Source organism: Aethalodelphis obliquidens, unplaced genomic scaffold (assembly GCF_003676395.1).
Source record: "Aethalodelphis obliquidens isolate GAN/ISIS:26980383/991018 unplaced genomic scaffold, ASM367639v1 scaffold75, whole genome shotgun sequence".
In the NCBI taxonomy this organism is placed as follows: Eukaryota; Metazoa; Chordata; class Mammalia; order Artiodactyla; family Delphinidae; genus Aethalodelphis; species Aethalodelphis obliquidens.
The window spans coordinates 6,968,729-6,991,777 of NW_020838019.1; the positions used below are offsets into that span (position 1 = coordinate 6,968,729).

Below are 23,049 nucleotides of genomic sequence, written 5' to 3' on the forward strand. Positions count from 1 at the left end.
CTTAGAATACGCAACAACTTGGCCATTGGTTTTTCTCCCACTGCATGTGGTTTTAGGCATATTCTTCAGCTGATGAATTCACCACCTTCTCCATTCTTGGGTCGTGAATCTGTAGGCTTGAATTCTGTTCTGAGAGCCAAAGCTTTGCAACATGCTGAGTTGGTTGGTTTGCTGCCTGGAAAATTGTTAGGGCAAAATTGATACTTTGACTGGGGAAGGAAAGAGGCAGATTTTCAGATGAAAGATGTTCAACTCCAAATAATACAAAAAAAAGTTGGCTTATTCTAAAGGCATGGGTAGAATTAGATGTATCATGAGAAAGGGAAAGAAGTTCAGCCCATAAATAGTGGCGAGTGGGTATCATAAGACTACAAATAAGTAGGGTAACCCTATAGCCTGTTTGCTAAGGACAGTCCTGGTTTATGCCTGTTGTCCTGCAATAATTATTAATAACATCCCCTTTCACTATTGAAAGTATCATGGTTTTTGATGGTTTTATACCATATGACTATATATATATATATATATGTATATATATATATATGTCATCCTACTTACAAAGAACGGTTTAAAGAATACATGGTAATTGTTAATTCTTTGTTCTTGTCATTCTTCTTGAATGATGGATTTACTGTTTACTTTGTATTTTAGTGAAATAGTATTCAGTGACTGATAAGTGTGTGTTGGGTGTTGTTGTTTTTTTTTTTTAATTTTTGGTATTTTTCCTGCAGATGATCTCAATGCCACCCACCAACACTGTGTTTTGGCTGGTTTACCACCTCGGTTTAGTTCCACCCACCGAGTGGCAGAGGTAAGTGTAAATAAAAATGTGACTCAAACTTAATTGGATGTGACAGAAGTGGTCGCATGAGCAACTTATCATAGAACTTTGGAAGAATATTTGATAGGAAAATTGCTTCCATCTAACTAGACTTTAGCCTCTATTTACTTGCTTTTTTAGCTTTGAGTTGTGTTGGACCCAGTTTTGAAAAGTGTGTTCACAGCCTGGGATAAGTCTATTTTGCTTCTTTGGGGTTGTGTTTCTTGGAAAAGATGCCAGCAAGAGGGCACCTTGGCAGGTGTCGCTGGTTAGAGATTTTCTAAGGGGTTTGTATCTGTCAAGGTCAAGGGCAGGGGATGGCCAGAACAAAATAGTAGATTTGTGTGCTTGTGCATGTGTTAGCTGTGACTGGGCTCAGATGGTTGAGAATTTATATTTCCCTTAACTTTTGGGTCAGGCTTCCGGGCATGTGAATGTAAATTAAGGAGAAAGTTACAGTGGTGCCAGGGAATTTCCAAACTCCCCAGTTGTGTTTCTAACCCAGACTTTATTGCTAAATTCTGCCAGCACTTGCAGTGGCAGATAGTCAGCTGATTAGACTAGTTCAGAATGGAAACTTAAGAGATGAGGGAAGCCTTTAGTAGTCACCCTGGAGTATTGTGTGTGCTCAGTTAAGAAGTGTTCCAGAGAGCAGGGGAATGATCATGAAAAGGATTACAACTTGACCTCGTATCCAAGCTTGTCTTCTGTGCTTTGCTTTTATAGCTTGACTTTTCATTGTACCACAAGGGGACCAGTGTGAGAAAGTTGGGCAGACGGGATACAATAAAGTGGCAGGGAAACACAAGCACAAGACCTTTCCAGTCCTGAGACTGTGTGAGTCTATAAGGCAGTGTCATGTCTTTTGGTATTTAGGTAGCTTTTCTAGTGGACTGGTCATTTTGCTAGGTGGCAGAGAGGACACGAGTGTCTGTTTAAATCAAGATGCCAGCAAACCCATCAAGCATTCCTTCCCCCTTTTCTCCCTTTCTTCTCTCTTCTATTCAATCATTCATCTAAATATTTGAGTGTCTGTTCTGTGCCCAGTAGCACTAGAGGCATGAGAGAGAGAGAGCCATCAACATGACAGGTATGGCCACTAGCTTTGCTGAACTTCCATTTTAGTTTGAGAGACAAATATTAAATAGATAAAAGCACAAATAATTATCTTAGAGACCTAAAAAGGTAAGTTCTGTTAGGAAGGAAGGAAGGAGTGAGTGAAGGCAGGCCAAAAAGAGTGAGCAAGCATTTATAGAGCATCTAATAGGTGCTTTGTATTGTACAAAAAAGACTTCATTTTTTGTATGATACAAGATGGTATAGACCTCTGTCTTTCTAGCTAGAACTCTCCTAAGAATTCTTTTGAGTATGTGGCTACTTATGTGTATCTTTGCACCTTTCCTAATCCAATCCGGAAGAGTGGACAAGACGATTAGTGCTGTGCTCAGAGGGTTGGTACAAAATGATGAAAAAGAAGTTTCACAAAATGTATTTGATAAGGATAACAATCATATTTAATTCATAGGGTTCTTGTGAGGATTAAGTGAGTTAATACGTGTAAGTCTTTTTGAACAGTGGCAGGTATAGAGTATGCATTCAAAGAATGTTAGCCACTACTACTATTATTAAATTACTACCACTGCTGCTGCTGCTGCTACTACTATTACTACTACTGTCTTTTCAGTTATCCTGATGAAAAGCTAGTAGGAGACAGGAACAACAAAAGCTCTTTGTGTGGAAGGCTATTCTGTCTCCATTTATACACTAGAATGTATGTAATGAAGCAAGAGAACTTAAGTCATCAATGAGTCTTTAATTGGAAGTGTTGCTATTAACTGAAAGCTACTACTCAGAAGAAGGGAAGTGATTTTAGTTCTTTCATCCATTCTGCAAACTTTCGTTGAAATTCCCAGTGCTCAAGGTATTCTTTTAGACACTTGTGCACAGGTAGAGTGCAGAATAGAGAGTAGCAAACAGCATAAGGCTTCACAAGTGACATGACATGTAAGACTTGAACATGTAGGGATTAGGGGATTTTAGGACATTTTAAGACATTTAAAAGTCCTTATCCCATTAGGTGGAAATCTTGTGATCAGAATGGGATGGGGATACAAAGGGAGTATTGAGTGGCTCAACTTTGACTGAATCCCAGGATGCCAGAAAGGGAGTGTTGGCAGATAAAGGCTGATCCCTGAATGATTGGACTGTGAAAGATCTTGGATATCAGGTTAGGTGTGTTTTAACTTAAGTTGGTTCAGGTGGGGGTTACTGATGATTTATTTATCGCACTAGTGACATATTGGAGATGTCTTTAAGAAGATGAAAATGATAGAGACATCAATTAAACCTATTGGTCTGAACTAAGGTCATGGCAACAGGAAAAAAGAAGAAATTCCCTTGACTAATGTAGGAGACAGTGACAGACTTGGTAACTGATTGAAGTGGAGGGAGGAATGTAAGAATGAATGAGTGAGTGGATGAACAGATGAATGAATGAGTGAATGAATGAACACACTAACCAGGTAACGCTTTATTGGATGCTTGTCATGTGCTGGGCTTTTGGGTGACTCTGAGGTTTCAAGCTTGGGTGATTTGGAGATGACATTACCATAAGTAGAAATAGGGATCTAAGACACGAGGGGAAGACAGTAGTTCAGTTTTGAACAGGCTGAGTCAGAGCTGCCAAGAGGAGAGGTCCAGCAGACAAATGTAAATTTGGGACTAAAACGTGTGAGAGATCAGGAAACCTTTCCTTCTCCACCTCCTATGATAAATACACACATTCAGAATGCAGTTTGAAAAGTACCCCTCTGGCCTTATTTCCTTTTTTTCCAAGTGGACCATCTTAACTAAAGTAGCAGTGCTTTCAGAATATCCTGAGGTTTAGCTTTCTCTGCTTCAGTCATAGCTGTATTTGTACCTTCTAATTTTTAGGCAAAATTTTGAGCGTTAATTAATTTTTAAAAAAGAGGTGGATATGCATAGTGATAATAATAATATAATCCCAAATCTGTATCTTTTATATTATCTCTACTTCAGTTCAAGCTTATGATACTTTACTAATTAGACATACATAATGTGAATGATGTGACTATCCTGCTTTCTATATTATAGATCAGGGTCAGCAAGTTCTATGGCTTTTGGGCCAGCCAGCTCTTTTTGTAAATAAAGTTTTATTGGAACACAGCCTCGCTCACTTATTTACGCATTGTTTATGGCTGCTTTGGAGCTACCATGGCAGAGCTGAGTAGTTGAACACAGACCTTATGGCCTGCAAGCCTAAAATATCTACCATCTGACCTTTTTAAGAAAAGGTTTGCTGACTCTGTTTTACATGATCCTGTGTATACAGGCTTTAAAGTTAAAAGGAATTTTTTTTAAAAAATCATCATTTTAAGGTTAACTTTTTATTTCTACCCAAAATCAAAAATGATAATATTCAATGCTGGTAAAATTACAGTGAAACTGTACATTCATACCCTACTGGTAGTTTTTCTAATTAGTGTATTTTTTGGAAGGCTATATGGGGATATGTGTAAAGCCCCATAAAAATATTCATATCTTTGATCTCATGACACTGTTTTGAGGAATCAAACCTAGGAAATAATTCAAAGGAAGTATATATAAAAAGATATGTATCTAGCATGACTAACAGTAGTGAAAAGTTGGACAGAACCTTAATGCCTTTATATTATGTGACTTGCTAATTAAATTGTTAATGTCACCTCATTCAGCAGCATTGACCATGGCAGTTTTGAACACCTATGTACAAACAGTGAAAAGTAGCATGTACATTGATATGTATATATTCATTACAGCTGTGTGTGGATGAAGAATTACACGCAATAAAAATAATTTATTTTAAATAGAGCACGGCAGGATTATGTTTTTATCTTATTTAAAACTTCTAATTTCATCTTATATTATTGTTTTCAGTAATAGAAGAGGGAAGATTTTTTTCTCCAACACTATAGTTTACGTTATGGTTTCCCTCAATACAGAGAAGAAAAAAATCCATGCAACTTTATAGCCCTCACTTGTTCTACAAATGTCCTTTCCTTCATACAGTATTAAATTAGACATCTTTTCTGTGCCAAACAAAATGATTCGCTATTTTCTGCCTATTCACAATATGTAGGAAACAGATTGTCTTAAGGAAATGTTGTTCTGAAATTCATTTTAGTTAATCACAGAAGAAATCTATTCAGTTTTTAGTTGCAAAAATGTGACTAGAGTATGTCTGATGACTCTCGACCTTTATTTGATTTTAGTTTTTTTCTGGTTGTGACAGAATGTTCTTGGGATGCAACACAGATTATATGTTTTTTTTAATTTAAATTCTATGTATAATTATATCTTGAATAGATAGTTACGCAAATGGTTCAAAACTCAAAAAGTACCTAAGAGTGTACAGTTAAAACCTATTTCTCCTCACACCAGCCAGCTCCTCTTCCCCAGAGGCAACCAACGTTATCAGATTTTTGTTATCCTTTCAGTGATACTTAATACATATATAAGCAAACACATATGTAATTTTTAAAATTTCTTATATAAATGGTAGTCTACACAGTATTCTGCCCCCTTTTTTTTTTTATTTTTTTTTGCGGTACGAGGGCCTCTCACTATTGTGGCCTCTCCCGTTGCGGAGCACAGGCTCCGGACGCGCAGGTTCAGCGGCCATGGCTCACGGGCCCAGCCGCTCCGCGGCATGTGGGATCCTCCTGGACCGGGGCATGAACCCGCGTCCCCTGCATCGGCAGACGGACTCCCAACCACTGCACCACCAGGGAAGCCCCTATTCGGCACTTTTTGTTTTGTTTTATTTTAGTAAACCTTGATGATAATTACTTATCAACATGCAGTTCTTAGAGTAGGGAATTTTTTTTTAAGATATGATACAAAAGCATAAGCCATCAAAGAAAAAATAGGTGAATTGGACTTTATCAAAGTTAAAAACTTTATGCGTCAAAGGGTACCATCACAAACGTGAAAAGACAGAATGGGAGAAAATATTTGCAGATCATACATCTCACAAGGTGCCCATATTTAGATTTATATAAGAACTCTTACAGCTCAATGATTAAAAAGAAATAATCCAACTTTTTCAACTGATAAAGGCTATGAATAGACATGTGTCCAGAGGAGATATACAAGCGGCCTAAAACACATGAAAAGATGCTCACCATCATTAGTCATTGGGGAAATGCAAATCAAAACCACAATGACATACCACTGCACACCCGCTGGAATAGGTATAATCAGAATCACAGTAACAGGTGTTGGTGAGGATGTGCAGAAATTGGAACCCTCATACATTGCTGGAGGGAATGTAAAATGGCGCAGCCACTTTGGAAAATTTAACCTTCAGAAGGTTAAATTCAGAGTTACCTTATTGCCCAGCAATTCCATGCCTAGTGTACACACCCAAGAGAAGTGAAAACTCGTACATGAATGTTCACAGTAGCTTAATTCATAATAGCCAAAAAGTGGAAACAGCCCAAATGTTCATCACCTAACGAATGGAGAAACAAAAGGCAGCGTATCTGTACAGTTGAATGATAATTTGGCAATAAACAGGAACGGGGTACTGACACATGGACAACATGGATGAACCTTGAAAATATACTAAGTGAAAGAAGCCAGTCACAAAGGACCACACATTGTATGATTTCATTTATATGTAATATCCAGAGTAGACCAGTCAAATCTGTAGACGCATAAAGTAGATTAGTGGTTGCCTAGGGCTGGGAAGGCTGGTAGAAATGGGAGGGGGTGACTGCTAAAAGGTACAGCGTTTCTTTCTGGAGTGATAAAAATGTTCTAAAGTTAACTGTGGTGATGGTTGCACAACTCTGTGAATATACTAAAAGACATTGAATTGTATGCTTTAAGTGGGTAAATTTTATGACATGTGAATTTTATATCTCAATAAAACTGTTTCCACTCCCCATGCCCTCCCAAAAAACTAGGCCTGATTATAGGTTCTTTACATCAGATGAACTCTAATCACCCAGGAAAAATATATATATTCCCCCCTCCTTCTTTTTTTTGGTTGCAATCATGGCTCCACCAGAGTTTGTTTAACTGGTCTTTTATTGATGGGAAATTTTGTGTTGTTTTTAATCTTTTATTATAGTAGATGGCATTTCAATTAATTACCTCTTATATAGGTTACTCCATACTTGGGAAAGTAAAGGTGCGGGTAGAGTATGTTTATAGACAGAATGTCATTTTAAAAATGTAGGGTTGTCTGTGGGACAAAAGTGAGTGGTAATTCATTTCCATTTTTTGTTTTTTCTTTTAGTAAATTGGAGCCACTGCCCTTCTGCTCCCCACACTTTGGGATCTTCATATTAAAACACATATTAGTCAAGCTTCTGTTTGTGGCACAGAAACTTCATTTTTTTCCCCCAGGCATGCCCAGGTCACATTGTATCAAGTGGCAGTAACTGTGCAAAGAAATTTTGTACCAGGGGATTAGCCTTCAAGGTTATTCGAAGGGATCCATTTAAATTGTAAATATTAAAATAAAAATACTCTGGGGAGACATTTCCCTCATTGGGTCTAAAGGATATTTACAGCTGGCATTTTCTCATTCTAGGAAATCGTGTCATTATCAAAACAAGCGGATGCACACTCCACCTGCATCCTCTTCTTTTCTGACATATGCTCATTCAAAGAGGGAGTGTGTCCATTTGACCTCTGTTTTGCTCCCACAGACTTAGAGAGGGATGGACTAGTTATCTGTGCCTTTGCTGATACCCGGGCGCTAAGTTATGCCTTTCAACATGCCTTGAGGGTATGAGCCACATATTCTCCATTATCTGAAGAATCTCTTCTGCCAAGGCAGACTTGCAACTGCCTAGCGTAAGCTTTCCGCAGAAAAGGAAAATGAGTTCTTTGCCCTGTGTTTATAACTTCATTTTTTTTCTCCATTGCTGTTCTATTTTGTGTACTTTTGAACCAGTTCTTCAGTCTGGTTACCGTTTTTTCCCCATTGTTAGGTGCAGGGCACTTGAGATAAAGTCAGTGTTCTTGACTTCTTGGCTAATTAGTTATTCCTCCAATAACTACTTACTAAGTTTCTTTTATATTTAAGACTCAGTTCTAGGTGCTGCAGTATATGTATAGTGTATACATTTTGAAACAGGGCTTTAGCCTTCAGGGAGCCTACTCTTTGGAGATATGAAGCCCATGTAATAAAAAGCAGCAAGATGAGTGACCCAGGTGACGGCCAAGCTGGCAGCACAGAGCCCAAGGAGAAAGCTACTAGAGTCATTCTTAAGTTGAGGAGCATAGGCTGACCTGTGAGGGCGACAGGTCCGGGAAGGGGACAGACGTCCTAGGAAGAGAGGGATGGTAATCTTGGAGTTTGCTTACCATCTCGGTGGCTGGTTCTATCTCTGCAGTGCGCAACGGGGACCTTGGATTACATCTTACAGCGCTGCCAGTTGGCCCTGCAGAATATCCGTGATGAGGCGGACAATGGTGAGGTCTCTTTGAAATCCTTGGAGCCAGTGGTTTTGAAACACGGAGAAGAAATCCACAACGAGGTAAGGACTTTCAAGAACTGTGAAGTTTCTCTCCTACTTGCTAGCTAACAAGTTATTCGGCCACAGTTTGCTATGAGTATAAGAGACAAGGGATGGTTCATTACTTACAATAGCAGTAGCCAGAGCATGAGCATTTTTGTGCCAGTTCTCCAAGCCTCTGTTTCCACAGGGTAACGCACAGTGGGCTGGATAACATGTGCACTGGAGGGGTTGTGTTCTAGAAGAGGAGCCTGACCTGAGGTAACCCGACTCTTCCATGATGGGCAGTAGGCATGTCTGTCGTTTGCTCCAGATCAAGACACATCTTTATCCTCCAAGTCTGTTAGCAATCCTACCCTTTATTCTGGAGGGAGAAACTCTCTCTTCCAAGCGTGTTCACTATAAAGACATCCTTGCAATGAGAGTGTGAAGCAAAGGGCAAGACATGTAGAAACACAAACAAGAGACCCATGAAGGATAATCTTCCAGCAAGGACTGATGGAAACTGAAGGTGGATCCTTGGAGCTGGTGGACCCTTTGGAGCCTTGCCTTTTGTTCAGGAAATTAGTAGCGATTCTGCAGTCTGTGGGACCAGCATGTCTGGATCCATGAGTCAGTGTTTCAAAAACTTTGTTAGTTTCATTAATACGTTTTCAATTTTTGCTCTGTCTTTGGACTACATATATTGTTATCTCTTCAATACTTTTAAAAGAATCAACTCATTTTTTATGTAAATTAAAGTTTTTAAAAAGGAAGCTTTATATTACCACTTTTAAGTGGAAAGCTGGTATCACTATCCAAAAGAAAAAGTAACCAGAAAACTCTAGCCTGTGAAAACAGCAGTGTTATACTATTCCAGCAGATGCTTTTGGCCGGAGAAGGTTCAGAGCCTACAGTCTCTATTCTTCACGTTAAGAAGGAAGATTAGTGCGCAACTTCCTGTACATTCTAAAAGTCATTGAATTCTACACTGAAAATGGGCGAATTTTATGGTGGGTAAATAATACTCGCCCCCCCCCAAAAAAACCCATTGAAATGAAAGTCAAAAAGAGATTACCAAGTGGTAGAGAATCTTTGAAGATTATCATCAAAGACTTTTTCTTTGAAATAATTAGAAGGATTGGTGGAGAATTGGAGTACAAAAATGTTCTCAATCATCTCAATAAATAATTGCTGAGCATGCGCGAGGCACTCTTTCTGGGTGCTTTCGGATATGTTGGTAAATAAAATAGACATTCTAGTGCAGGGAGATGACAATAAATAATAAACACACTACATCAGTTTGTTACACAGTATGTTAGAAGTTGATAAGTGGTACAGGAAAAACCAAACAGGGCAAGGTAATGGAGATTGAGAGAAGCAGAGAACACTCCCGCTGACAAGATGTCCTTTGTCCAAGGTTGAGGAAGAGAGCCATGTGGTTTTCTGGGGAACAGCATTTCAGGCCGAGGGAGACACCACTGCAAGGGCCGTGCGGGTGGGAGAATGCCTGGTGTTCGTGGACTAGTTCAGGGACGGTCTGCTGTGAGTGGTGGGAGTGAGGCTGTTAGTTACAGGAGATGAGGTCACGGAGGTGGTGTGAGGGGATGGGGAACGGCAGATTGTATCAGTCGTTGGAGGTGTCTCTAAGGACAAGGGCTTTCCTTTTTACTCTGAGGGTTATAGCGAGCCACTGAGGGGGTTTGAGCAGAGGAGAACAGTGTTCCCACAGTGCCATGTAATATCTTTAAAAAGATATTTACTTATCTTACGAGCTGCTCCTCGGCTTGAATAGGGAGGTCTTGAATCTGAGTAACATGTGTGCCAGTCTTCTCTAATCCCCCAGTCTTTGATTCTTCAAGGTCATCTTCTTACTTTCAGAATGAGTTCCATATGTCAGGACACATCATCAGATACTCTCCTTTGGCCACGCAAGTTGGCGTGCTCACGCTCTTCTGGGTTCTGTTGCTGAATGAGAGCACAAATGTCTATAATCCTTTCCATGGTTCTTACTGTTTGCTTTCCTCTTTCTTAAAGGCCATGTGCCTTTGCTGGACTAATTATAGGATGAAGCCCTTGGTTTCATGTCTGCAGTCTTTTGGGCTGTGTCGGTTTAGAAGTGGTTGGTTTTCTTTGTCTTAGATAGTTTCTAGCTAAACAATTTGGGGACTTTGGAGATTGGAACTGAGTACCTTAAGAAGATTTTTTTTTCCAATTTAAGACGCTTAAAAAGATTTTTGGTGAGGTATAAGCAGAACCTTCCTCTGTGTTTATAAAATAGTCTGTTTTCCTTCTTAAAAATCATAAAATATGGAATTCAGTCTTGTCACCTGGTAAATTTCCCCTAGGAAAATTTACTATTTGATGTCATCATTTGGTTCTCATTTTGTTCTGATCAGACCTGCGTCTTCCTTACAGCTACTGGGAAAGGGCTTTCATTGGGTAGCTCTTTGTAAATTGGACCTTAGCATCTCTTCCTGGTCTCATGTCTTTCTCCATGAAAAAACCTATTTCATTGATTACAGTGAGCACTGACCCCAATGGGCATGTTCCCACATGGGCATGATGGGCATGATGCCCAATGGGCATCTTGAGGGAAATGCATAAGCTGACCTGGGACCAAATCAAGGACCCACACTAACTTGGCAGAAGTAGGTGTCATCTGCTTACCTGTAAGAGTGTTGGGAATGATTTCCAACTATGCAGTGCTGTGGTGACTCAGAAGTACGGTTTTGGAATCTTTCAGACTTTGCTCCCCAATGCCTAAGTGTCCAGTGACTAAGGTTCAGGTAGGTGGGTGGATTCTGTTTGTGCTTCCCCTTCAGACTTTTTCTAGACATTTCTAGGAGAAAAGCTTTTCTTTTTTTTTTTTTTTTTTATATAGAAAGTCTTAAAGTTTATTTTGATAGATTTGCTTTTTACAGGAATTGGTTTAAATGAAAAGCTTTTCTTGATTGACCTTTTTCTTTTCTTTTTTTAATTAATTAATTAATTTATTTATGGCTGTGTTGGGTCTTTGTTTCTGTGCGAGGGCTTTCTCTAGTTGTGGCAAGCGGGGGCCACTCTTCATCGCGGTGTGCGGGCCTCTCCTGTTGAGGAGCACAGGCTCCAGACGCGCAGGCTCAGCAATTGTGGCTCACGGGCCCAGTTGCTCCGCGGCATGTGGCATCCCCCCAGACCAGGGCTCGAACCCGTGTCCCCTGCATTGGCAGGCAGACTCTCAACCACTGCGCCACCAGGGAAGCCCTGACCTTTTTCTTTTTGACTATTCCATGGAGAAGGCAGGTGCAGGTGAAATAGGAAGGTTCTAGAGATGTTTCTCTGGGTCACAGCTACGTAACTAACACTATTGTGAACGTGTGTTCATTTTTCTTTGATGATTCAGAAGGTCCTTCAAGATCCTGCAAGTTCCCTAGGCTGTCACTGTGCCTTCTGATACCTGTGGGCATTAGGTATCTTTGTATTGTCACTGCACCAAAGATTGAATAATAGGGAATTTCCATTAAGTGCATGTCTGAAACCTGGGAGTTTGTTTTAAAAGCATCATGAACCCCAAGAGCACCTCAAGAGAGTTCCGGAAGCTGTGAGCCTCCCGGGAGGGACTGCACTCTGGAGAAGGGATGAAGACCCTCCTCCTGTCATGGCTAGCACGTTATCAGTCAGTCAATATGGTGAGACTGTGATTGTTTTTAGCCTTGAAGTAATAAAGCTTCTGTTCTGTTCTGAATCCTGACCCTTTGGTTTTCATGCAGCATCCACCCTGTGGCTGCAGCTTTCCGTCCTCATCCCCAGAGTTTGGGGTGGAGGGGTGCACACCTTTTTTTTTTTGGTAACCCAAACTGAATCAAGCAGCTGGAAGTATATTTTGCTTCCTTAATTAATTTTAAGGAGGGAGGCAACTGCTTCTCTTGGCAGTGTTAGCACTGGTGAGGGTGGCATTGGATGAATATCCTGTAATATTTTTTGCCCACAACATCGAAGTGAAAAAGTCAGGTTATGGAGTTGATTAAAATACATGCCAATGGGTTTGATGCCCACAAAGATTGTATCTCATGGGCAGTACTTCCACCCCTGAAAAAAAAACTCTGTTGGGAATAAGTTTCAGGGTTGAACTTTTCTGACTGGCCTCCGTGGAACGGGGGTGAGCATGAATTGACATGATTGTTAAAACTTCTCTTGCTCAGAAGATTTCATAGGATTGTGAGATTCTTGAGGACAGTAAGTGGTGGGCCTTGTGGCCTCATTTGGTCTGTTTTCTTAGTATCTACCAAGTGCCTGGCATATGGTCGGCTGTTCATTATTAACCCACTTAATCCTCACCACAAACCTATGTGGTGATTATGTAATTATCCTTATTTTACAGATGACAGAACTATTCAGTAGTGGAGCCCAGATATGAACTGACTCCAGAACCCTTATTCTTAACCATGACACTGTCTGCTTCAAAAGATAGTTGGGCATCTAAGGAGGAAGATAAAGTCATTATTTGCTAAAATGGACAGGGTCTTTCTTTGCTCTCTTGTCCAACAGCAGTGTTTCCAGGTATGCCCCTCTCCTTGCTTCTGAGTTTTCATTTACTGAAATCCAGACTCTATTGTACCTTTAAAGGCAGAATGAACTAATTACGTATGATAATTATTTTGTTTCCTGGGATATCATGGTTGCCAAGGTTTATATGTTTTGTTGTTATGATGGAAAAAACCAACCCAAAGATAGAAAAACCCTTTCAGCTCTCCCAAACATAGGGCTTGATGCTTTGCTGACAGGTTGTTCCTATAGTGTGAATAAATTTTATGTGAAATCTATTAAAAAGAACTCTTTTTTTCTTGTAACAAATTATGTTGTTAAACCTGCATCTAAAGAGAAGTTGAACTACATTTGTATTCATTTTCCTTTCAAAGCAGTTAAGTTTACCTCTGTTAACCACTGTCTTTTAATACTGCAGATAAGGTTTAACAACTATTGTCTGAATATTGTCTACATTCCTCTTTTTTTTTTCTGTTTAAACAGCTTTAACTGAAATCAGTTCTACGTATCAAACAAACATTTAGTTAATGTAAACTAAAACCCTTTCATATGACTTGGTGTTCTCAGATTAGTTATTTGAGCCATTTTCACCAATGTTAAATCTTCACAAGTTGCTTTTGTTTGCCTCATGAAAGTTCAATATGGATAAACAAAACAAAAAAAATTCTTTGTGGTAACAGGTGAAGCTTATAATAGCTCTGTGCCTGTATATGGAACATGATTACCTTAGCAAAGCCAACCTTACTCAACATTAAGCTGTGAAAGCTCTACATTTCTTGAGACAACAGAGGTAGAAAGAGCTTTGGGATGAATGAAGTTGTACTTTGATTGTAAAATTTGATTTTCAAGTTGGAGATGAGTGAAAGAAAATAGGAAACAATTTCTTATTCTTTCAAAGCTTTACTCAGCCTCTCACCTACACATATTGGGATTATTTCAATTGCAGGAAGCAGAAAACTCAACCCGAATTAGTTAAGCAAAAAGGGCTTCAGGAATAGCTTGATCAAGGGTCAGTTGATGCCACCAGGACCCGGTTTTTAACTGTTCCTCTTGCAGCTGCTTCCTACTGTGTTGCCCCCATTCTTCCCATTCTGCAAAATGTTTGAAGAATCCTCTTCCTGTATCTTCTGACAGTCTCAAGACTTACTCTGATTGAACATATGCCTGTTTCCCCCAAACCCAGTTATGTGACTAGGAGAAGTGTGGTGGGCTGATTGGCTCAGATTGGGTTGCACATTCCACTCCTGGTATAAGAGCTGGAGCTTTACCCAGACCACATGGACTGAGACTGGGGAAGGGAATGGATTATCAAATGAATAATGGGGTTTGGCTAGAGTAGAATGATGCTAAGGAGGCAAATATTTGAAGTTTACCGTACTAGGTTCATAGGAAGGAAAATAAATTAGTAGTGTCTTTCCTGTTCTTTTTACCTATTGTCATTTGCCCTGACTGAACTGAAAGTGACAATTTAAATGGCTCCGTAGGTTTTATGCCGCTGTAATTAGCTTTATATTGTTCAAGTTATCTGAGTTGATGTTACCACCAGCCCCTCCTGGCCCATGGGTAAATTCTTTGTTTATTTTAGATCTAAGAAACTTAAAATTGATATCTTCTAATATGTGGCTGTGTTTTGCTCTTAATACTAGGTCTTTAAGAAAGATATTTAATGAAAACATACTTTGTTTGATTATATCTTTCCCATCCTACACAGTGCAGGCTGCTGTAAACTTTAGGATCTCAGGATTTGTTGTTGATTGACTTATAGTTTCCTCATGTCCGAGTGATGAACCAACCAACAACCTGGGTTGTCTCAGTAAGCTTTTTTTTTTTTTTTTGCGGTACGCGGGCCTCTCACTGTTGTGGCCTCTCCCGTTGCGGAGCACAGGCTCCGGATGTGCAGCCTCAGCGGCCATGGCTCACGGGCCCAGCCGCTCTGGGGCATGTGGGATCTTCCCAGATGGGGGCACGAACCTGTGTACCCTGCACAGGCAGGCGGACTCGCAACCACTGAGCCACCAGGGAAGCCTTCAGTAAGCTTTAAGACTACTCTCCTCCTGACTTGCAAAAAGGCTCAGGAGACTCCAAGTTATATTGGGAACTGGTTAGGCTGAGCTTTTCTCACCTTTTCTCACCCTATGACTGTGAAGTTACTGGAGGAGAACTGAGTGATGAAGTTTACTGTCCTTGATTGTCCATCATGGTGGCATTATAACCACAGTCTTGTCTTTATGATCCCCAGGTCGAGTTTGAGTGGCTGAGACAGTTTTGGTTTCAAGGCAATCGATACAAAAGGTGCACCGATTGGTGGTGTCAACCTATGACTCAGCTGGAAGAGCTGTGGAAGAAGATGGAAGGCCTGGTAAGTATCTGGGACCGGGTTTCCTGGGATGTTGTGCTCCGGCAATCCTCGGCTGCCTAATTTGCATGGGTAAAGGCAAGAGAAAGACAAGTATCATATGATATCGCTTATATGTGGAATCTAAAAAGAAAATGATACAAATGAACTTATTTACAAAACAGAAATAGACTTACAGACATAGAAAACAAACTTCAGGTTCCCAAAGGGGAAGGGGAGGCGGGGCTGGATAAATGAGGAGTTGGGGATTAACAGATACATGCTACTATAAATAAAATAAACAACAAAGACCTGTGTAGCACAGGGAACTATATTCAATATCTTATAATAATCTATAATGGAAGAGAATCTGAAAAAGAATAGATTTATTTTTTATTTTATTTTATTTATTTCTGGCTGCGTTGGGTCTTTGTTGCTGCACGCGGGCTCTTGTTGTGGTGAGCAGTGGCTACTCTTCGTTGCAGTGCGCGGGCGTCTCATTGCGGTGGCTTCTCTTGTTGCAGAGCACGGGCTCTGAGTGCATGGGCTTCAGTAGTTGTGGCTCATGGGCTCTAGAGCACAGGCTCAGTAGTTGTGGCGCACGGGCTTAGTTGCTCCGCGGCATATGGGATATTCCCGGACCAGGGCTCGAACCCGTGTCCCCTGCATTGGCAGGCGGATTCTTAACCACTGCACCACCAGGGGGGCCCTAGATTTATATATATATGTATAACTGAATCACTTCGCTGTGCACCTGAAACTAACACAACATTGTAAATCAACTATACGTTAATTAAAAAATAAATAAAGACAAAAATCTCTAAATTAGTGAGTTAGGTTACTCTTGGGAAGGTAGTGGGAACAGCCAAGGATTTTGTGAGCACAAGCTTAGTTCCGTGCAGTGAACCTTTATTGAGCGTTTCTGACATGTAAGGCACCGTGTTAGACATACACTGGGAAGCGACGATGAGAACAGTACAACTCCTAAACTTCATTTGCATTTTTGTATGCACCAGGCACTATTCTAAGAGTTTTCCCTATATTAACTTTTTTTTTTTTTGCGGTACGGGGGCCTCTCACTGTTGTGGCCTCTCCCGTTGCGGAGCACAGGCTCTGGACGCACAGGCTCAGCGGCCATGGCTCACGGGCCCAGCCGCTCCGCAGCATGCGCTCCGCGGCATGTGGATCTTTCCGAGCTGGGGCACGAACCCGTGTCCCCTGCATCGGCTGGCGGACTCTCAACCACTGCGCCACCAGGGAAGCCCCCTATATTAACTTTTAAAGTTCTTACAACAGTCCTGTGAGTTGCAGAAACTGTTATGAACCTTAATTTATAGACATGAAAACCAAGCCCTAGAGAAATTAAGTGCCTCGCCCAAGGTCATGGAGTAAGTGGCAGAGCGAGATTGAAACCCAGGAAGCCTGGCTTTGTAGCTTGTGCTCTTAACCACTACATTCCGTTTAACAAGGAGAGAAGCATGAATATAGCCAGGTGTTGCATTAGCTAAAATGAAATCCTGTAATAGAGATTAAAAAAAAAAAAATCACCATCCAGAGGCTGGAATATTAAATTCGGAGCACTGGAGCTGGGACAGTTGTGAAACAGCAGATGTGGCTTTTGGGGACCTTGGGTGGGGAGAAGTAGGGTCGGATAAGGCATTCAGAGAGAAGCATTAGGCCCCAGGAACTGTAAAAACAAGATCAGGAGTGGGGAAGTATAGTGTGATCAGAGCACGGGATTCAGGGGATGTGTCGTAGGAAATGTAGCTAGAAGGCAAGTTGAGGCCACTTGGAGTAAGTCTAAATTAAAATAATAGTCATAATAGCAAATACTTATGTGATACTTATTAAGTGCCAGACACTATTGTATTTAACTTTTATGACAACCCCATAAAGTAGGTATTTTTCCCCCATTTTACACATGAGGAGACTGAAGCACAAAAGGTTTACCTGACTTCCTCAAGGTCATACAACTAAGTTGGGGAGCTGGGATGAGAACTCAGGAAGACTGGCTCTGGGGTCATGCCATGTGTCACCTCACTGTTCTACCTCCAAATCGTCAGGTTTGGAATGTAGTGGAAAAGTGATAAAAGCCTGCTGAACTCTTGAGAGAGTACCACTGCACAGACTTTGAGATGTGCTAGAAACAGTGAACTGATTTGCAAAAATGGGTAGTTATTGCTAATCCCTATTTTATAATAATGAAAATATCAAGTCACAACCCTGAAGGGGCCCCAGTTTGAAAGTCTGGGTCAGAGTCCAGAAGTCTCTGCTTTTCAGACATTTCCTTAAATCTTTAAAGCATGCCTTTTCATGAATATATGTCGGGGGGAGGAAAGTTGTCATCCTTTTAGTGTCCTAATAGTATCACAAAAATGGATTTCTCCAAAGACTTGAATCAGTGCAAAATGGAGCATTGTAAAACTGGGTTTGGAGGTAATGAAAAGTTCCTGCTGAAATTTCCTCAGTTAGTTCTGTTCCTAAAATTAGCCTGTGTGGAGTATGCTCCATTTTTATGGGATGTATACATAAGGCAGCTTCACTTTTAGGGAATTTCTTTTTCACTGTGTAATTCTGGTTTTGTTTGCATCTGAGTTAGAACTTCTTTACTTGCTGAACCTTGACACTAAGGCATCAGTTTGACTTTGGGATTGTAATTTGACAGTTCTTTGAATTAGAGCTGGCAAACTCTAACAACTAAACAATTAGAGTTGGCAAAATAAGAAAGAAACTCACTGAGTTTTTTTTAAATGTTTTTGTATTGCTTTTGTTCAAGGGCTTTTTTTTTTTAAGTGAAATCTTTGGTTTTGTGAGCTTACCAGCGATGTTCATTATGAATTCACTTAAACTGTTTAGTTATTTATATATTTTCAAATTTGGCGGTGATGGCACATTAGATCGACTGTCTCCCTTTATAACTCTCGTGTAAAAATACTAAAAAGAAGAACAGTCTTGGGAATTCTCCAGAGCGAGTTTCCTTGCAGTTGGTGTGGCATTACTAAGTGTTCTGAGTGAAATCAATGGCCTCTGTGTCTCAGCAAGTCTCGGGATGATCGTTATCAGCAGAGTGAAGGTTTGGGCCAAGATAAAAGGAATGGCATTCTAAATTAAATTTCAGCTTCAAGCCTTTTTTTAAACGACTTCTAGCAAATTCATAAGAATTTACTTTTGCTATTGGAAGAGACAGAAGAGCATAATCATTGGGCAGGTCTACGCTTCTGTGGCTGTTAGTGCAGTGCCATCTGGTATTTGTGTGTTCTGGGTGGAATTGGCACTGGCTGGTTAAATTCCTACTTTGTACCAGCCCACCTCATATTTTTTCAGTTGTGAGCAGTAGGGGGCAATGTTGAGCTACCAGTTTGACGCCCCCAGATGCTAAGCCTTTCAGGAAAATGCAGACAAATGCACCATTAACTGTCCAGAATTATCCCTGTTGCTTCAAGTTAGCTGTAATCTCCAAGATTCCATAACACAGGAAATCAGTTGTGGGTTAACAAATTCAACAGCAATTTAACATAAAAAGTGCAGTGTTTGGTGCACATTTGGATTCTATAGAATTAGACTAAGCCAAACGGCCTTTCTGAATGTACTCACTTTGCTTGCAGGGAATATACGGCTCAAAATGATGATCCTTTTAGACAAATGATTCTTCTTTATCGTTATGCTGTTTTGAATTGTAAAAATCACATGTGTGTTGTGGAAAGATTTCTCTAATTAATGTATTTTGTCTGTTCTGCAACATAGCATTGATCTCCTTTGGCGAGAAAATAAAACAAAAAACCTCGGGCAATATGTACATTACTTTTCACCTTTTGCTTGTGATTAAAGCAACCTTTGACAGCCCTCATACCAGGGAAGAGACTTGTGTTGTAATTCCTCTCTGTCTTTGTGTTCAATTTTTTCCTTTGTGGTTGGAAAGGGGTAGTCTCAGGTAGGATATAAAAGAAGAACGGAAAATGAGCTTTGAAATCACATTTCTTCCATTAATGGTAATTGCTTCACATGTCATAACCAGTCACATATTTTAAAAAGTTTAATCAGCTGTCTCTAAAACTCCCCTAGCCTCCACTGCCAATCCCCTGTTCCAGAAAGCAACGTTTTTTTATCACACTGTTTATTCTTGCCGTTTCCCTCCCTGAGGATAGTTTTACTCTGGGCATGCTCTTGTGATGTAAATGTTAAACCTTATATTTGAATGACATTCTGATAAAATATCACATTTTCCCTGAATATTACCTCATGAAGTTTTGAGCCATTAAGCCCAGAGCACCAGAACCCTTTCTTTTTTCTTTTTCTTTTTTTTTTAAATTTATTTATTTATTTATCCATTTTTGGCTGCGTTGGGTCTTCGTTGCTGCACACAGGCTTTCTCTGGTTGCGGTGAGCTGGGGCCACTCTTCATTGTGGTGTGAGGGCTTCTCATTGCGGTGGCTTCTCTTGTTGCGGAGCACGGGCTGTAGGTGCGCAGGCTTCAGTAGTTGTGGCGCACGGGCTTCAGTAGTTGTGGCTTGCGGACTCTAGAGCACAGGCTCAATAGTTGTGGCGCACAGGCTTAGCTGCTCCGTGGCATGTGGGATCTTCCCGGACCAGGGCTCGAACCCGTGTCCCCTGCACTGGCAGGCGGAGTCTTAACCACTGCGCCACCAGGGAAGCCCCCCAGAACCCTTTCTTACAACCTAGGAAGTTAGCCTAGTCTTTCCTCTCATTTTGCTCTTCAGGAAGGTGTTATGACACTAACACTATTCAAATATTTGTATTTTATTCTTTTTTAAAACCAGCCCACCACCCCACATCCAAGATTAGCATATTATGGGGAGACTGTTCAGGATAAGAGAGTGTTACCATTTGAAAGGAAACTGTACAGGCTTTGCTTTCTGGGTAAAAAAATATGAAAAGCCGAACTCTCCTGTGAGGTGAGGAAGTCTTGCTGTAGCCAGAGATTCAACGGATAGGCCATTTGTCTCTTAGGGTCTGGTATCGCACTTTGCAAAACTGACATTTATTTTACCTATAAAAATGTTTTAACACTATTGAATTCACAGTGATACAGAAAAGAATGCTAGGTGTGATGTCCTCTAAATTGATGACATTTATTCATTTCCTTTTGACCTTAAATAAAAAGGTCAATTTGGTATAATTCTATAGAATATTCTAGAATACTTTCCAGAGTAAACATTTTCAGAAGTACGGATGATTTTTGGACTGGAGAGAAATTTCCTCCTTCTTTTTTCATTGCTTTTTTTTTTTCTAGAAGACAAGGGTAGATCCTGATCGTTTTGAATGTTTTGAATTGCATTTCCTGCCTTGACAGGTCCTCGTGCTGGGATAGCAGTGCATTTACATGGCAGTTGGCCTTAATAACCTTTATTGACTTTAGTGGGTCAGAGCCAAGACTGGATTATTTTAATGTATCCGTTTTGAAACAGTGTAAAACCCAACATATAATTATGTTAGGTAAGCTATCGGCTACATTTAATTCTACCCATTTATGTTAAAATTTGGCACGGGAGAGCAGAGAGATGTGGAAAATGAGTAGGTGTTTTATTTAATACTGTTCAGTTTCTTGTTGTTAAAGTTTTAAGAGAGAAAGATACTTAAGAATGTGAAAGTTGTCCTTTAGGAGTTAGTTGTAATCGTTTAATTTCAAGATGAGTCATGCCTTTCAGCTTGTCATTCTGGCCTGTGTAAATCATCTGGGAAAGCTCAGGCCGTGGAGCCTGTCCGTTGCTGTCTGGCTGAGCCCTTCTTAGTATAGGTTACACTAAGGTGGGGAATGATTGAGCCAAAGAGCAGTTTGTTTGTTTTTGGAGAGATTAATGAAGCTATCATCACAGTGCTTTAGATTAAATTCTTTGTAACTGAATAAAGGAATAAGGCTGCTTTTTCACATACTGAAATGTACGCGAGGTATACTGTTTTTTGCCACCTTATTATAGTTCAGTTAGCTAAGTTCATTTTAAACTTTCTTCCAAGATTAAAGATTTGTGGGGGTGTGAGGAAGAAAGTGATGTAAATAGAAATGTTAATTTTTTGTCCATATTAATGGTGGAGTCATCAACTTATATATATATATGTGTGTGTGTATGTGTATATATATATTATATTTATATATCTCTCCCCTTTAATGTTAATGTATATACTAAATTATATTTGCTAATATTAATCCTGTCTTCCATTTTTCAGAGTTAGCATTTCTGATATAGGAGCAAAGTATATTATAGTAATTTAGGATCTGGTGTGAAATGTCAAGTGGTTTTAAATGAAAATGTAAACTCCCTTTTCCCTTTTTTGACTGGTACAGTGCTGAGTGGCTCAGGAGAAGCACGGATTGGAGGCAGGTAAACAGTCACAAGCACCCAACAATTCAAATTATGTATGCAGACTCTGAGCTCTGGGACCTTCCATGTCTGTTTAGCTTTGGAAATTTGGAGAAAAGAAAAAAGTCACTTTTCAGCTATAGTGGCTTAAAACCCTTGGCTCACATTTTTTCTTACCTTAAACGTGTTCACTGAAGGTTGGTTCTTTCCATATGCCTCCCTCTCCACCCCTACTCCAATTCCACACCTCTGCATTATTCTATTAAGAGTAAAATATCTGGGGGGAAATTGTACGTATAACTTAGCAATGCATTTCGAACAGGTTTTGATGCCTTTGATTGCCCATCCGGATTTCTCTCAGATTTTTCCTTTGTTGCTGCAGACTTAATAATGAATTAAGAAAAAAAAAAAAGTGTTGTGAATCCTGTCTTTTTGGGAAGAAATTTACAATTCCAAGAGAATTCAGGCTTAAGCCTCAGAAACAAAATGTGCATGGAAAGCACAAAGGACTGTGTTTATGATTCCCTTTGAAGTGTTTTTGCAACTGGATAAGGAAAATTTCAGAAACCGTCTGATAGTGTTCAGGGTAAATACTTAAACCCCTTTAGAGAATTTCACACACAGATACTGTGCAGCAGAAAAAAGGGATACTTATGTTTCTTAAAGCTACTACAGCCTACAGCTTTGTACTTAAAGACAGAGGTGTTGAATAGAATTCTACTGAGGATACATCCAGTGACAATATCCCCAGGAACATCAGAGCAAACCAGTGGGTAGGACTTTCTGTTTTTAACCCTTCCATGAGCTGTGTGAGAGCTGAGCTTTATTGGTACCAAGTACTAGGATGTGCCTGTTACATTCCAGGAATGTTAAGAGGATTGTTCCAGTGCCTCTGCTCTGCTCACAATGAGAACAAGGCTAAAAATGCTGAAGATGATGAGACAAAGCAACAGGAGCCGGGAGATTCCAAGTGAAAGCCTTGCCATCTCTCTTAACTCTTATTAGTTTGTGGAGAGAAAAATGGAATAAACAGCTAAGGTTTCTATTTGAGCCTGGTTTCATAGGCTTTAGCTAAATTTTGTTAGCATTTGTTAATAAACACACAGACACACACACACACACACACACACACACACATTTCACATATGTTCGATATATTTTTTAAGTAGACGAATTCTCTTGTTATATATCATTTTAACCACACTGGAATTCAGGTTGATGTAAAGGTGTGAAGAGCCCACTCGTTTTCCCTGGGGAGCTATTGGAGCCTTGGCTGCTGGAATTTATCTTGGATTGCTTTGACTAGCAGACCATCGTGGCATTTCAGATGTGAATTCAGAAACCTTCAGACCAGATTGGGGTGGTAGGAATTTCCATTTTTCCTAGAAAAGATAGAGCATAAAACAAATGTATACTATATTTCCTCTGGTTTTTTGGGGGGCAGGGAGTGGGACAGTAAATTCAGCTCTAGTCTGTCATTTATCTTTTTATAAATATCTTTGACATATTCTAGAAGAAGGTCAGTCTAAAGGAATGAAA

General features: G+C 40.1%; 1 protein-coding gene across 7 annotated transcripts in view; it reads left to right on the forward strand.

The window, feature by feature from the left end:
• The window catches only part of FTO (FTO alpha-ketoglutarate dependent dioxygenase), a 373,774-nt gene that overhangs the window by 152,911 nt on the left and 197,814 nt on the right, over window positions 1-23,049 (forward strand). For all 7 annotated transcript variants that reach the window (XM_027092184.1, XM_027092188.1, XM_027092190.1 and 4 more), the window contains exons 5-7: window positions 732-811; window positions 8,230-8,373; window positions 15,098-15,217. In XM_027092184.1, coding sequence (XP_026947985.1) covers window positions 732-811; window positions 8,230-8,373; window positions 15,098-15,217 — 344 coding nt within the window. The remainder of the gene's footprint in view (window positions 1-731; window positions 812-8,229; window positions 8,374-15,097; window positions 15,218-23,049) is intronic.